The sequence below is a fragment of the Hyposmocoma kahamanoa genome, unplaced genomic scaffold, assembly GCF_003589595.1.
Source record: "Hyposmocoma kahamanoa isolate Upper Pololo Valley unplaced genomic scaffold, ASM358959v1 86, whole genome shotgun sequence".
Classification (NCBI taxonomy): Eukaryota; Metazoa; Arthropoda; class Insecta; order Lepidoptera; family Cosmopterigidae; genus Hyposmocoma; species Hyposmocoma kahamanoa.
This window is the reverse complement of record NW_020654289.1, coordinates 993,244-1,006,201: the sequence shown is the minus strand read 5'-3', so window position 1 is coordinate 1,006,201 and position 12,958 is coordinate 993,244. Positions and strand designations below refer to the sequence as shown.

The 12,958-nt window shown below is 38.7% G+C and overlaps 1 protein-coding gene across 1 annotated transcript; it reads left to right on the top strand.

Annotated features, from left to right (window-relative positions):
* The first annotated feature begins 1,474 nt into the window (after positions 1-1,474).
* Positions 1,475-11,024, top strand: LOC113234766 (alpha-tocopherol transfer protein-like). Its single transcript, XM_026470236.1, has 5 exons — positions 1,475-1,631; positions 3,065-3,314; positions 3,720-3,830; positions 9,068-9,204; positions 10,581-11,024. Exons 1-5 carry the CDS (start codon positions 1,555-1,557, stop codon positions 10,693-10,695), a joined length of 690 nt encoding a protein of 229 aa, XP_026326021.1. The 5' UTR covers positions 1,475-1,554; the 3' UTR covers positions 10,696-11,024.
* The last annotated feature ends 1,934 nt before the right edge of the window (positions 11,025-12,958 follow it).

Below are 12,958 nucleotides of genomic sequence, written 5' to 3'. Positions count from 1 at the left end.
ACATGCACTTAATGATCTTGGTCCATCGTACGAGCTATCGGCGCGCTAAATGCTTTTTCTGAATTCTAGTTTTGAATTATTTCTTTACTCATCACTTGTGTACTTTTTAAACCTGTAAGTAGGTACTTTGTACACTTGTGCACTTTTTAAACCTTGTAAAATTCCGATGGCACGTGTACAGATGACTCGTGTGTTACTGAGACGACTCATTCTTTTGTCTATTGTATTCTTTAGAATCTTTAGATGAAGCCAATGATATTATAGTAGGTATTATTTATGCTCACTGGATGAATCGATAAGACGAATTGGTGCAAATAATATTTCCAACTATACATTGAGGTACCTTGCTAATGGTGTACTCCGCCACAACTTTTATATTATGTTTACAAAACTTCCGTATTTAGTAATTTCACGTTGGCGGGATCATCGATTATTTCGATGGGGCCACAAAGGAGAAGAAGAACTATTATACATATGTTTTTTTATAAGCGAATCCAAAATTTTGTTCATCATCATCGTCAATGAACGTCGGTTTAGAAAGTTGTGTCGAGTTTCCAGTCCATATGATGCATCCCACTGTGTTTATTCATTAGAATAGATGAATGATACAAACAAACGTATGAACCCAGAACAGGCTTGCAAACTTTCAATCAATATTCAATGTTTTATAATAGCAGTTAGTTAGTTCGTTCTGAAATAGTTTCGTACAATGCGTCCCTATTGGTCAGCCAGAGGACTGAGATGCAGAGAGAAATGCGCCGCGATTCCCCAAGGTCGGTCTTAAGAGCATTGCAATTTATACCTTATTATAGTTGAAATAGCTATAGAATAGAAAATATACTTTGATGAATCTGATGTTCTCTGCCTTCCCATTCGCCGCATTACAAATATTTATCATTACGTTAACGGCACACAAGAAGTTTAGTCCAAAGTACAAGATATGAACTCTGGACCCTGCCAAATGATACTCAGGAGTCTCTTTTGTATGACAGCAGCAAACCCATCTTTTTGTGCATCACCGAATATAGTCGCAGCCGCAATAGCATCCTGAATGTATTGTTTATACAACTCTTCAGGAACTGAGAGCTTTCTGGGTGTAGTTAACTCATAGGTTGTATGGTAATTGTGGATCTAGTTAAAGTTATCCACGTATCCGACTGAAGTTCAAGAAAAACTTGCATGAAATTACAACCAAGACTTAACAGTTACAGAGACGTGTGTTTTTACTTAAACGTAACTTAATCTATACATAAGTCATTAGTCTTAACGATTTATAACTGATCATTAAATTAAAATAATTTGTGGAAAAATACTCAAATGAACTTAACCTTCGTATTCACACTTTAGTTAAATGATATAAACGATAGTCGATAATAACGTTATAATTTCTTCCATTGACAGCGTGAACAGTGATGTTGAAAGTAACTACTAACTTATTTATTTATTTAAATATTGTAACTCTTACTTTCAGCGGATGGCCTGCTCCTCCGATTTCTACACAGCTGTTACTACGACCTGGAGAAGGCGAAAACAGCTGCAGACCTCTTCTTCACAATGAGAGGTTCTTCACCAGACCTGTTGAGAAACAGGGACCCAGAGTCACCGGCTGTAAAGAAAACTTTTAGTATAATGTGAGTTTTAAAAGGACGTTTTCAGATCAAACCAAGAATGTACGTAGCTGCAAGTTCAAATGGGTTGCATGGTTATGTGTTCACTACATGGAGCTGCATAACAGCATAACAATAAGCATATAGTGTGTAGCGTTTTACACATGTTTTGCACACGAATGTCCGTAGGAGGGCTCCCGGCCCAGATGTACTCGCGCAGCGTCGCCAAAGCAGTTCTGGCAGAAATATCCAGTAACGTTCTGAATCGAGGTGCGTGCCCACTTGGGCCCGCTGCTTAAAATTGTTAAACGGCTTAAGAGGCTTCAGCTAGACTTTTTGTCCAGTCAAGGCCATCCGCAGTCAACTGCAAAATAAAAGTGAGTTACCCTTACGGGATAATAAACTAGCCCTTTTTGATAACTCTCTCTTTGAGTCTTATCGTCTGCTTACGACCCTCAGGGCGCCATTGGTATTGCGGTCTACAGTCTACACAGTTTAAATGTGCAAATACTCTGCAGGTTGCGTTTTTCAATTCAAATACAGTCCATTTGTATACATTATTTGAAAAAGGTTATGCAATCGAAGTTTGTAATAAACATTACATTTCACAGCACCGATCTGAGTTAATCTGCAATATTTCGTTGAATTAATTGCTACAGCTGAAGCCAGCTAGTTACATTCAATCAACCAGCTATCGTCATCCAGGAATAGGTTTGAGTAGTTTACTAATTAGTTGACAGAAATTGAAAAAAAAAATAGGGTTGTATTCCAGAACTCTACTGAAATCATACTCAGATCCTGACTGGATCCTGATTTCAAGCACTGGAAATACGACCCTAATGGCAAGGACTTGAGTATGATTCTAGTGGTTTGAATCATACTCAAGTCCTGACTTGAGTATTGATGCTCAAGTCAGGATCTGAGTATGATTTCAAGCACTGGAAATACGACCCTAATGGCAAGGACTTGAGTATGATTCTAGTGGTTTGAATCATACTCAAGTCCTGACTTGAGCATTGAGTAGAGTTCTAGAATACGAACCTAAGATATCTGTCGTTGTTTCATACCATCATCTTAGATCGTGCATTGGTAACTTGTGTGGTTTACATTTTATGCAAGCAAACTACACTTGAAATTGTAAACTAGATTTTAACACTATTACTCATTCTTAAGACAGATGTATAATACTTCAACTCTTATTTTAAAAATTATAAACACAAACAAATGTAGGCGCGTGGCACTTGTCAACTTTATGTCTAAAGATGATTCAAGGTAATTTGGCCCCTTTCATGAAATTGTGACTTTGTGAAGGTGGATGTTGGAACGGTCAATTAATTTTTATATTTTGTATTAATATTACTTTAATCGAAAATTTTTCATTATATGATTTTACTCTTCTTCTTAATAAATTACGTTTTCATAAGTACAGTGACCCTTTTTCATTTCTATATTTACAGAAACCTAGCCCAATTTCAAGTATCAGGTAACAGGAATCTCTGGATTTGGCAGCTGAACGATCCGGGTCTTGACAATTACGACTATCTTCAGGACGCCAAAATTTTCATACTGAGCACCGACGCTTGGTTGCTGGAGGACAACACGTTAGAAGAGGCAGATATAGTCCTAATGGATATCAAGGACATATCGTTAAAGTTTCTAACTAAATTTAATATGTCTGTGGCGAGACGGATATCGAAGTATCAAGAGGTTAGTGTAGTGCCTTAAAAGTGAAAACCCTATTAATTTTAATCGGAAATATTTCAGACAAATTACAAGACTGTCAACGTATCTTGGAATAAGATTGGGTAAATAAAACCACTGGTATACTAAATGGATATCAGGGTAGAGAAAAATCTAGTGAATTATCTTGAATAACATATATCGAATTCCTATTGACTTTTAGACAGGGTATTCATAATATGTCTTACGTTCACCGTGCCTGTTAGGTTTTCTCATGATATAAAGGATAATAAGGGATGATAAGGAATTTATAAACACAAACATCATAAGGTTTATATAGGCTCACTCTAGAGTCGAAATCGATCCACCTACAGGAAGGAAGTATTTTCCGAATTAATCTTATAACTTTTTGTTAATAATTTAAAATTTCAGGATGCAATGCCGATAAGGTTGAAGGAGATCCACTTGATTAACGTGCCCTCGTTCATAGACAAACTCTTCGCGTTGATGAAGCCTCTTATGAAGCAGGAGGTCACCGATATGGTTAGTGTAAATCTATGTGGAACACGGTTGATATTATTGTGCTCGCATCGGCTTAGGCACATGTCATGTCAGCGACAGTAAACAGCTCTGGCCATGGATGATTAAAGATTTTTTTACTATACTTTATTCGATAGCTTTTGTTATGTAATGTTGACTCATGCCTGCCCACTATATCAACTTATTTTGAGCGATGATGTGGCCGACGATGTTAAGTTTTTGTTTAGTAAATGCCTGTTCACTCTAGCGTTGAGTAGCTCCAAATTTTAGTGTTCGAGAAACAAAAAAAATCCATATTAAAAAAGGGGTCTTCGCAAAATAAAAAAAAATCGCACGTGGTATATAAAAAGTTTAGGAACCTCGGGTGAAGACCAATTAATTCCTTTTGAAGAAATTGTAATTTTTACTTATTTATCGGGTATCGTTGGTACTGTTTTGTATTCAATCTATTTCGCTGTACATAATCTATTGCTTCTATTAATAACGATCATATGGAAGTTTGACGTTGTTACACGTTATCAATTAGTTATTTTGTGACGTTGTCAATATGAAATCCATATTTCGTCTCTCGAAAGCGATAATGCAGTAATACTCAAAAACTCAACTTTTCGTTGGATCCAAAACAAAAATTGCAAAAACGAAAAAAAAATCAAAACTCTGAAACGGCTCAAGTTTTTGTCCTAAATTTAGCAAATAAACCTATAAAAAATAGGACTTCTTAACAATAAACTCGGATTTGAAATTCCTACTCCTAATGACGATTATGTGGGTTACGACAATTTGATTTTCAGATTTTAACCCCAAAGAATGCTGTAACTTTCAAGTTAATTTGTATGAAGGCGCGACTAATGCCGTCAATTTGCGGTATTCTAAGAGTGATGTAAATGAATTAGAGCTCCTTAACACATTTTCGATCTTTAAATGTTAATTTCTTGTAGATGTAGGAAATTCAAAACTGCTCTAAGAGTATTTTTTAAAGCAAAGCAGGTAACATTAAAATGGTGTTAGTGAAAATCACATGCAATTTACATGGCTTCTAAAATGTTTAAAAAAAACCACTATTTGTGAAAAAGGCATTGGTCACAATGAGTACATGAAACAAATCGAATTATAATATTAGAGATTTAACATAATAAAACAAAATCATAGACACTGTGTGCCACATTACATCGATATTAGAACTGATGAATTATAAATTCTTTAAATTCCATAAAAGAATAATAATCAAGAACTAATCAAAGGCTCGTATTCTAGAACTCTACTCAATGCTCAAGTCAGGATTTGAGTATGGTTTAAAGCACTCGAAATCATACTCAAGTCCCTGCCATTAGGGTCGTAGTTCCAGTGCAATCCTGACTTGAGCATTGATTAGAGTTCTAGAATACGACCCTTAATCTTGATTATTAGTTTTTCATTTTCTGTTCTTATATTTTCTATTTTAGTTTATTGACTGGTACACTTGTGTGTGTACCTACAAGGGAAAAGATTATCTACATGTTAAAGATTTAAAATTATTACGTGTTAGCATTGACCTACCAACGTGTTAGTATACATTCAATAATAATTAACCAATCCTTATTCCTCGTAGGCACTAGGTAATGAACGAAAATAGTAAAAATATAGAAATATTTTATCATGATTATAATTTAAATTACAACCAAACTATATTTATACATTAAGCAGACTTCAAAATAAAAATAAAATTAAAATTAAGCCTTCTAAATAGTGTCGTAATTCGGTTGTACATCATTGATATTTTCGGGTGGTACTGCAACATTACTACACATTTTTTATGATCAGTTCAGAACATAGTTTGAATAAATTTTTCTCAGGACTTCTAAACGTGGGCGTCAGATCATAAACTTTTGCAGAGACTAGTTTTGAGTTTGGCGTGTTGCATATCTTTTGGCGACATGTCACGGAGCTTCTTGATGCAGCTTGCGGCGTTGAATCTGGTCAAATTATTATCGGTGGAAGATTGTTGCACAATGGATTAAATTACAATTTATTAGAACCGTCTGATGGCCATAGTAATTTGTTATTTAAAATTTCAGTCTTAGGTTGTTTTGATCTAGTAGCATAGCGTTCGTCGACAGAAAATGTTTCTTTGTTCTCTTTTAGCTCACCTAGGCATTCTCTTCTTTTTTGTGACGTTACCTGTGTTTTTATATTTGTTGCATGTGTAGAATATATTTTATTATATTATATAGTATATGTATAGAAATAAGACTTTGTGATTCATGGGTTTGCTGAATAAATGATGATGGTCTCTGTCATGTGAAGTGAGAAAAAACTTCATAAAAAGACGGAAACGCACTACAGGTAAACATTTCCCTGCCTTTTTTTTTTTTTTTTTTTTTTTTGACGGGGGGGAAATCTTTATGGATACCCCTGAGCCCAGGGAGACTCAGGGGTTATGTGGGGACTCTCCCTCCACACTGGAAGGCCTACCCCACTAAAACCCCCCCGGGTTTCCCTCTCGCCGGTTGAGTCGGCGCCGTGGGATCAGTGAACATTCACCACGACGCCGCCCGGCCGCCCTAGCTTGCGCCAGGGCTCCCGCGCCAACGGAGGGACGAGTCGGTTGTCCTCCGACCCGCCCCCCAGACGAGTGAGGCCGTGCGACCACCCTCTGGGGCCTCCTCAGCAGCGACTTCGTCGCCGCTGATAAGGCCCCACTCCAAATGGGAGCCCCGTATAAGGCCATACTCCGGGTCACCCCGGCGTATAGCCTTCTGCATGGGGCTCCCGGCCTCCCGAGGTTGGGCAGGAGCCTGCGCCGATGCGGCGCCCACTATTCGGGGAGCAAGTTGCCGAAAATGCTCCCCGAAGTTCCATCGCCGGTCTAGGACAAGTAGATATTTCATCTGGGACTTGACCGGGACCGATACTCCCGCGATGGAGATGTGGGCGCCTGCCGGCACCGCCCAACCTCTACCCCTCCCGCCGAAGACGGCCACATCCGTCTTCGGCACGGCGACCTCGAGCCCTAGCAGTTGTATTCGGCGGACCACCATGTCCGCCGCTACTGAGGCTCTTCGGGCCGCCTCCTGGAAGGTGGTCCCCCGGACGGCCACCAGCGTGTCATCGGCGTACGCGATGACCGCCGTCCGGGGGAGCAGCGCGCCCCTCAGCACCCAATCGTACCCCAGGTTCCACAGTAGTGGTCCTAATACGGACCCCTGGGGTACTCCGCACCTCATTGGGCGCTCGGCGCGCCTCCCTTCCCTCGTCTGGTAGAGCACCACCCTGTCCTCCAGGTAGTGCTCCACCAGACGGCTGAGGTACCTGGGGATATTATGGTACCTCAGCGCCTCCCTGATAACGGCGAAGGGGAGAGTGCCGAAGGCGTTGGCTATGTCCAACGACACAGCCACCACGCCTTCCCTCTCGCCGTTACCCTCCTCCACGATGTGTCGCAGCGACTCCAGGGCGTCCAGGGTGGAGAGTCCAGCCCTGAACCCGTACTGCCGCTGCGACACATCGGGGCCTGTCCCCCTCAAGTGTTCGTTGATCCTGGAGGCGATGATTCGCTCCAGGATCTTCGCCACCTCGTCCAGCAGGACGAGGGGCCTGAACCCCGAGGGGGAGTCCGCAGGTCGGCCCGGCTTGGGCACCAGGACGAGCCTTCCCTCCTTCCAGCATCTCGGGAACAACCCCGTCCTCAAACAGTCATCCATGAGATGCTTGAGGCGGGTCCCGAGATGCTTCAGGGCAACGCGAAGGACTCGTCCCGGTACCCCGTCCGGGCCGGGAGCCTTCTTCCGCCCCCGCAGCCGTCCCACCGCCAACTCCAACTCCCCCTCGGTGATTTCCGGGGGGGGGGGTTCCTCAGTCTGCCCCCCGTCTGTTCTGGGGGGCACCATAGCCGGTGGGGTGAAGGGCTGCGGTTCGGGGAAAAGGCCCTCCACCACCCGGTTGAGGAGATTCAGCTCCAAAACATTTCCCTGCCTGCCCCGTTGGGAGAACGGCGAGAGATATATCTGGATACGTACATAATATGTACGTATCTAGAAAATGGCTTGTTTGCAATATTGTATCTAAATTCGTTTTAGTGACTTAGTGAATAATAATCACCTAAACATATTAACATACCTACATATCACAATAATTTTCAACTTTGTAGGATTTCTCAGTCGAATAAAATCACTTTAATCATGGTGATTTGAGTCAATTTCACTATAATTTAAATGCATCATATTTATGAGTCCTACGTCGTTCATTAATTTCTGACTCTTATGGTCTGAATAAATAAACGAGATTAAATATAATAAGTAATAAAATAAAATAAGGAAAAGATATAATATTTTCAATAATAATTGAAAAAATACTTTCGATTTGGCTATAAAAAACCTCGGACAACACACACAAGTACCCCCACTGCTGCATGCGTAGTCTCTAAAGATTGCTGTAAGTTGTGGTGTCATTAAGCGAGGGAAGGAAAAATGACGTAGGGAGAAGTTCTGTACTTGTCTATATTTGTTTTTAAATATCGTAACACTCATAGATGGCGCTACTACTAAAAAGTCGTTGAAAGACCAAGTACAAAGACACGACGCAAGCACATAGAGAAATTCGTGAGGTCCGTTGGTTCGTTCCGTGGCTTAGTTGGTATAGCGTCTGGCACGGTATGCAAGAAAACGTCGGTTCGAATCCGACCGGATCAAAGGATTTTTTCTGAGTGTTTTTTCTGAGTGTTCGATCTTTGTATTAATAATTATAACAAACTAGTGGAGTAATTTCACAAAAACTAATTGAATATCAATTCAATAAAAATTTAATTAACTCGTTGCACTGTTAAAACTAGGGCCTTTAAAACGCTGTAAATCACATTGTTCGTACTTAACAACACCCAAGTAAATGCTGTAAGTGGTACAATTTTAATATTAGGGAACGCAAAAATGCTGTAATCAGAGGCACAGAAACATTTAATTACGTGTTCTTGATGTAATGCACATTTCGCAAAAAAACATTGGATTTTATGTGGGTTAATCGTTTTAAAATTCCTTAATCAGAAAAAAGCGTTAAAAAATTATGCTGTCCAGAGTTTATTTTTTATTTTAGAGACATGAGACCCAGACCAATCGAAGCAGAAAAAAAAAACTGAACAAGAATATGCAAAAAAAAGTATTTTTGCAGGTATTGCGGGTTACAGCATTATCGCTTTCCAGTGACGATATGTACATTCTATTCTAATGACTTGAATATATACTTTAAAATTAAAATGTTTTTGTTCATAGATACATTTCCATACGTCCAAATCGAGTACACTGTTCCAGTATTTGAGTAAAGAAGATCTGCCAGAAGACTTTGGCGGCACGAATGGGAAAATGACCGACCATATGAAAGATGCCCTCGACTTGATTTCCAGACACAGGTAAAGCGACAAAAATAATAATGTTTTTATTTATTTAACGTTAGTCGTAACTTGTTTCAGAGAGACGAATTACCCCAACAGAGAAATCCGTAAGACTTTACTGACTTTAAAAAAAAGAGGAGGTTCTCAATTAGACTGCTTTTTTTGTGTGTATATTACGCGATAACTCCAGCGGCATTTGTGAACCGATTTTGATTACCCATTCTTTTTTGTTGAAAAGTGGGTACCTCATTATTGGTTCCATTTAAATTTAAAGAAAATATTCCACCTCTAAGGGTGGCAAACTAGGGGACGAATCCGGTTTCACGCACTTTCCGGGAGTCGATTTCAATCAACGAACTTTTGCGGTCGGTTTTTTAGTACTATGTTCTGAGATTATTTCTATTAAATTTTAGACGATATTAAATATTTTAATCCATTTCCTACCCTTTAACTTTTTGTATATTAAGAAGACGAATGGATACGGAGGTCCCGGGTTCGATTCCCGGTAGGACCAATTTGGGAAACGAACTTATGTTTCTGGTCTGGGTGTTCCGAGTAGAGCCCCGGAATGAATTCCATTATTTAACTTTAGTGCCATAGTACAGGGAATTCCCTGGCTTGAGACCAGGCCATTGGTGTAGTTGTTTGGCACATAATTGTTATATTCTTCTTCTTATTATTATGACAATGTAAAACTTTCTTAGAACAGGTTTTTTTATATACAAAAATAAGTGCGCATTTGACCTCCATCTCACCTTATGGAAAGTGACGATGAGGTCGACGATGGAGCATGCACACCTACCGTCGCACACTCTCCGTGATATATTTTAATGGCCTCCTTGGCCGAACGGTTACCATGATGGCCTGCCACGCAGAGGTCCCAGGTTCGATTTCCGGGCCGGGAGAAATATTTGTTTAGCCTACATTTATTTCTCTCGTGAGTTGAGGTGTAAGTTGTGGTTGTTTATGTGTGTGTCCATGGCACCCGTGACTCAGGGTTTCCTTAGTGCGGGGCTATGTTGAGTGTTTGCGTAGTTATTATTATTATTACATTCTGTAGAATACCGATAAGTAGGCAACTTCCCGACGGTGTTTAAGGCTTCGCCTCTACTAAATACGAGGCCGAGGATTGGCCATATACTAATTGTTCTGTGGTATAAAATCTCTTTTCTTAACTACACATAATTTATAGTCATTTTTTCTTTAAAAAGTCTTCATTTACTTTTGTATATTTTCTTTAATAGCAACTAATTCCCCACGCACACCTCTCTGAACTAGCATCAAGCAAAGTTATTGTTTGCAAAAGATGCAATGTTGGTGATCTGATGATTTAATTCGACATGATTTTTTTAAGATACTAAATAAGTTATATTTATTGTGTCGTCTATTCACAGGGAAAAACTGAACACCGATTTATGGATGGCGGCGAGCAAAAAATCAAAGAGCAAGAAGGAGAAAGAAAACAACGCAGAAGTTACCACGGGTTTCAGAAGTCTTGCCATCGATTAGTTTTTATTTCAAAGATCTAAATTGATATATTGGGGCCACACGCTGTCTTGACGCTGATTCTCTTTCATATGAACACTCATGTAAAATTACATCAATGCATGTTTTTAAACCTTACATTGTACAAATAAGTGACAATTTGTATAAATTATTGTTTTGCACATTGAAATTATATTTTGGGAGTATTGGGACCAATTTTACAATCGCTTTTATGAATTTATAGAGAATTTTATTTTGTATTAGTAATTATAACAAACTAGTGAAGTAATTTCACAAAAATAATTGAATATCGTGGTATTTAAACATCGTGACATTTAATAAACTTAAAAAAGATATTAACAATATTATTTCAGCTCTCGGGATGGCATGGGATCAGTTAGAGTGCTTCCCTTTGTCGCCTTGTAGTGTTTAGGTAAGTGATTATAGCGAGGAAGACTGTAGACTTGTAAACAATTGGACCAGAGTGAGATGGGTTTTGGTTCACTTTTTAAAGGTATCATCTATGACATCAAAAACCATAACATAAAATATATACACGTTTCGAAAAATCTTCATAAATTTATGAACATTGTTTTGTTTCACATTTGCACGAGTCTTAAATTATGTTTATGTAAAGTACTCTTTTAAAAAATACCCCTAAGGAAATTGAATTTTGGTTCAATGTCGCATAACGTGTCGCTTACATCGACAAATCGACGGCTAAACTGAATGCATTGCATGCATGGATAGGAGTATGAAAGTTAACGACTATGATAAGATAGTGATGTCCCTCTTTTATAGGTTTTGAACAAAACATTCCACCTGTAAGGGTGGCGAATTAGGGGATGAACACGGTTTATTGGATTTGCCTTACTTTGCCTCAACCGTTTCCAATAATACTTGGCAATAGAGATGTAATTCCACTTTTGAAGTCCGTTTTTATTAATTATTAAGAAAGACTCTTAAAGATTTTGTGAACGAAATCAGTTGATAACTATAAAATGTCACATATACGTAAGTTGTTTCGTGTAGTTTTATTTTTATCACTTTCAGGTGGTAAAAGCGCATGTCACGTATTCTGCCGCCACGTCGTTATTTGAAAGGGAGCTTGTCACAAAAATTGAAAAACGAGAAAATAATCTTAAGAAAATTGAAATAAAAAAATAACTATTTTTTTATAATAACTAATTGACGGGACGAACAAGTCGTGTGCCTAACGGTAAGCAACAGGGCTGTCCATGACAGTCGCAGTACCACTCAGAGCTTTAAATAACAAAGATCTGAGGGGCACTACCACTGCGCCTGATATCGTGAGACATAAGTAGTCAAGTTCCATATGCGTACGATAACTCGGTGGTCGACCGATTTCTTTTCAGTTTTATTCACAACACCCGAATCGGACGTCAAACTGTCGTATTCGAAATCGAACCGAAATGACGTCACGTCAGTATGATTGATTACTCGAACTTCTCGACCGGCGAAGGCTACAAACGTTATACAGAACACGGTCTGTTATCGAATGAAAGTCCTATTGTTTACAAAGCAAGAATGTAATATGGAAATCTCTTAGTGTTTTAAATAAAGTCAGCTTTTTGTTTAACAAAATAAAATTAATTTATTTTAATGTAATCCTATATTTTAGGTATTTAAAGTTTTAATGGATAATACCTTATCCTCCTGCGAAAAATAAAAATAGTGACAGGTCGGCCTTTTTCTTACTGATCATATACATAACAATTTTTTTTTAAAGTCACACGCCCTTTCAATTAACAACGGCAGTATTATCTATGTACTGTAGTTTAAAAAAAAACTAGTTGATAGGAATATGTCGTAGTAAGGTTTCGGGATGGTTATAAATAACACCTTGTAATTGAAGTAACAGAAATTTAACATACAGGCCCTGTATTTCTCCGTTCGAAACAATTCCTATCAAATAAGAGATAATCGACCAAATCAAAAGACGCATAATGCTAATGAAGCTTCATACTTGACGTTCGTTTTTTTAATTTCGTCGAGTATTACTTATTTGACAGTAATTGTTTCGGAAGAATATCGGACGGAAGACGAGAGCAGAAATTTTGTGGGGGTTTCCTTATTTATTACTTTGAAATTAAAATGCCTATTAGGAATAAATAGTAGATTGTACAACAAGTAATTTTACCCGAGACGAGTCTATCCTGGATACTTAAGTCGAGGGTAAAATTGGTTCTATGAACGCGTTATACACTCTGCTTTTCACTTCGATTGCGAGGAAATTAAACAGCAATATTACAAATAAACGATTATT

What these genes read in the sequence shown, in the direction of transcription:
- LOC113234766 (XM_026470236.1), top strand. Translation starts at nt 1,555, where the DNA reads ATGAGAGGTTCTTCACCAGACCTGTTGAGAAACAGGGACCCAGAGTCA. An exon ending in AGCAGGAGGTCACCGATATG is followed by an intron (nt 3,831 to 9,067) that starts GTTAGTGTAAAT and finishes TTTTGTTCATAG; the next exon opens with ATACATTTCCATACGTCCAA. An exon ending in GACTTGATTTCCAGACACAG is followed by an intron (nt 9,205 to 10,580) that starts GTAAAGCGACAA and finishes GTCTATTCACAG; the next exon opens with GGAAAAACTGAACACCGATT.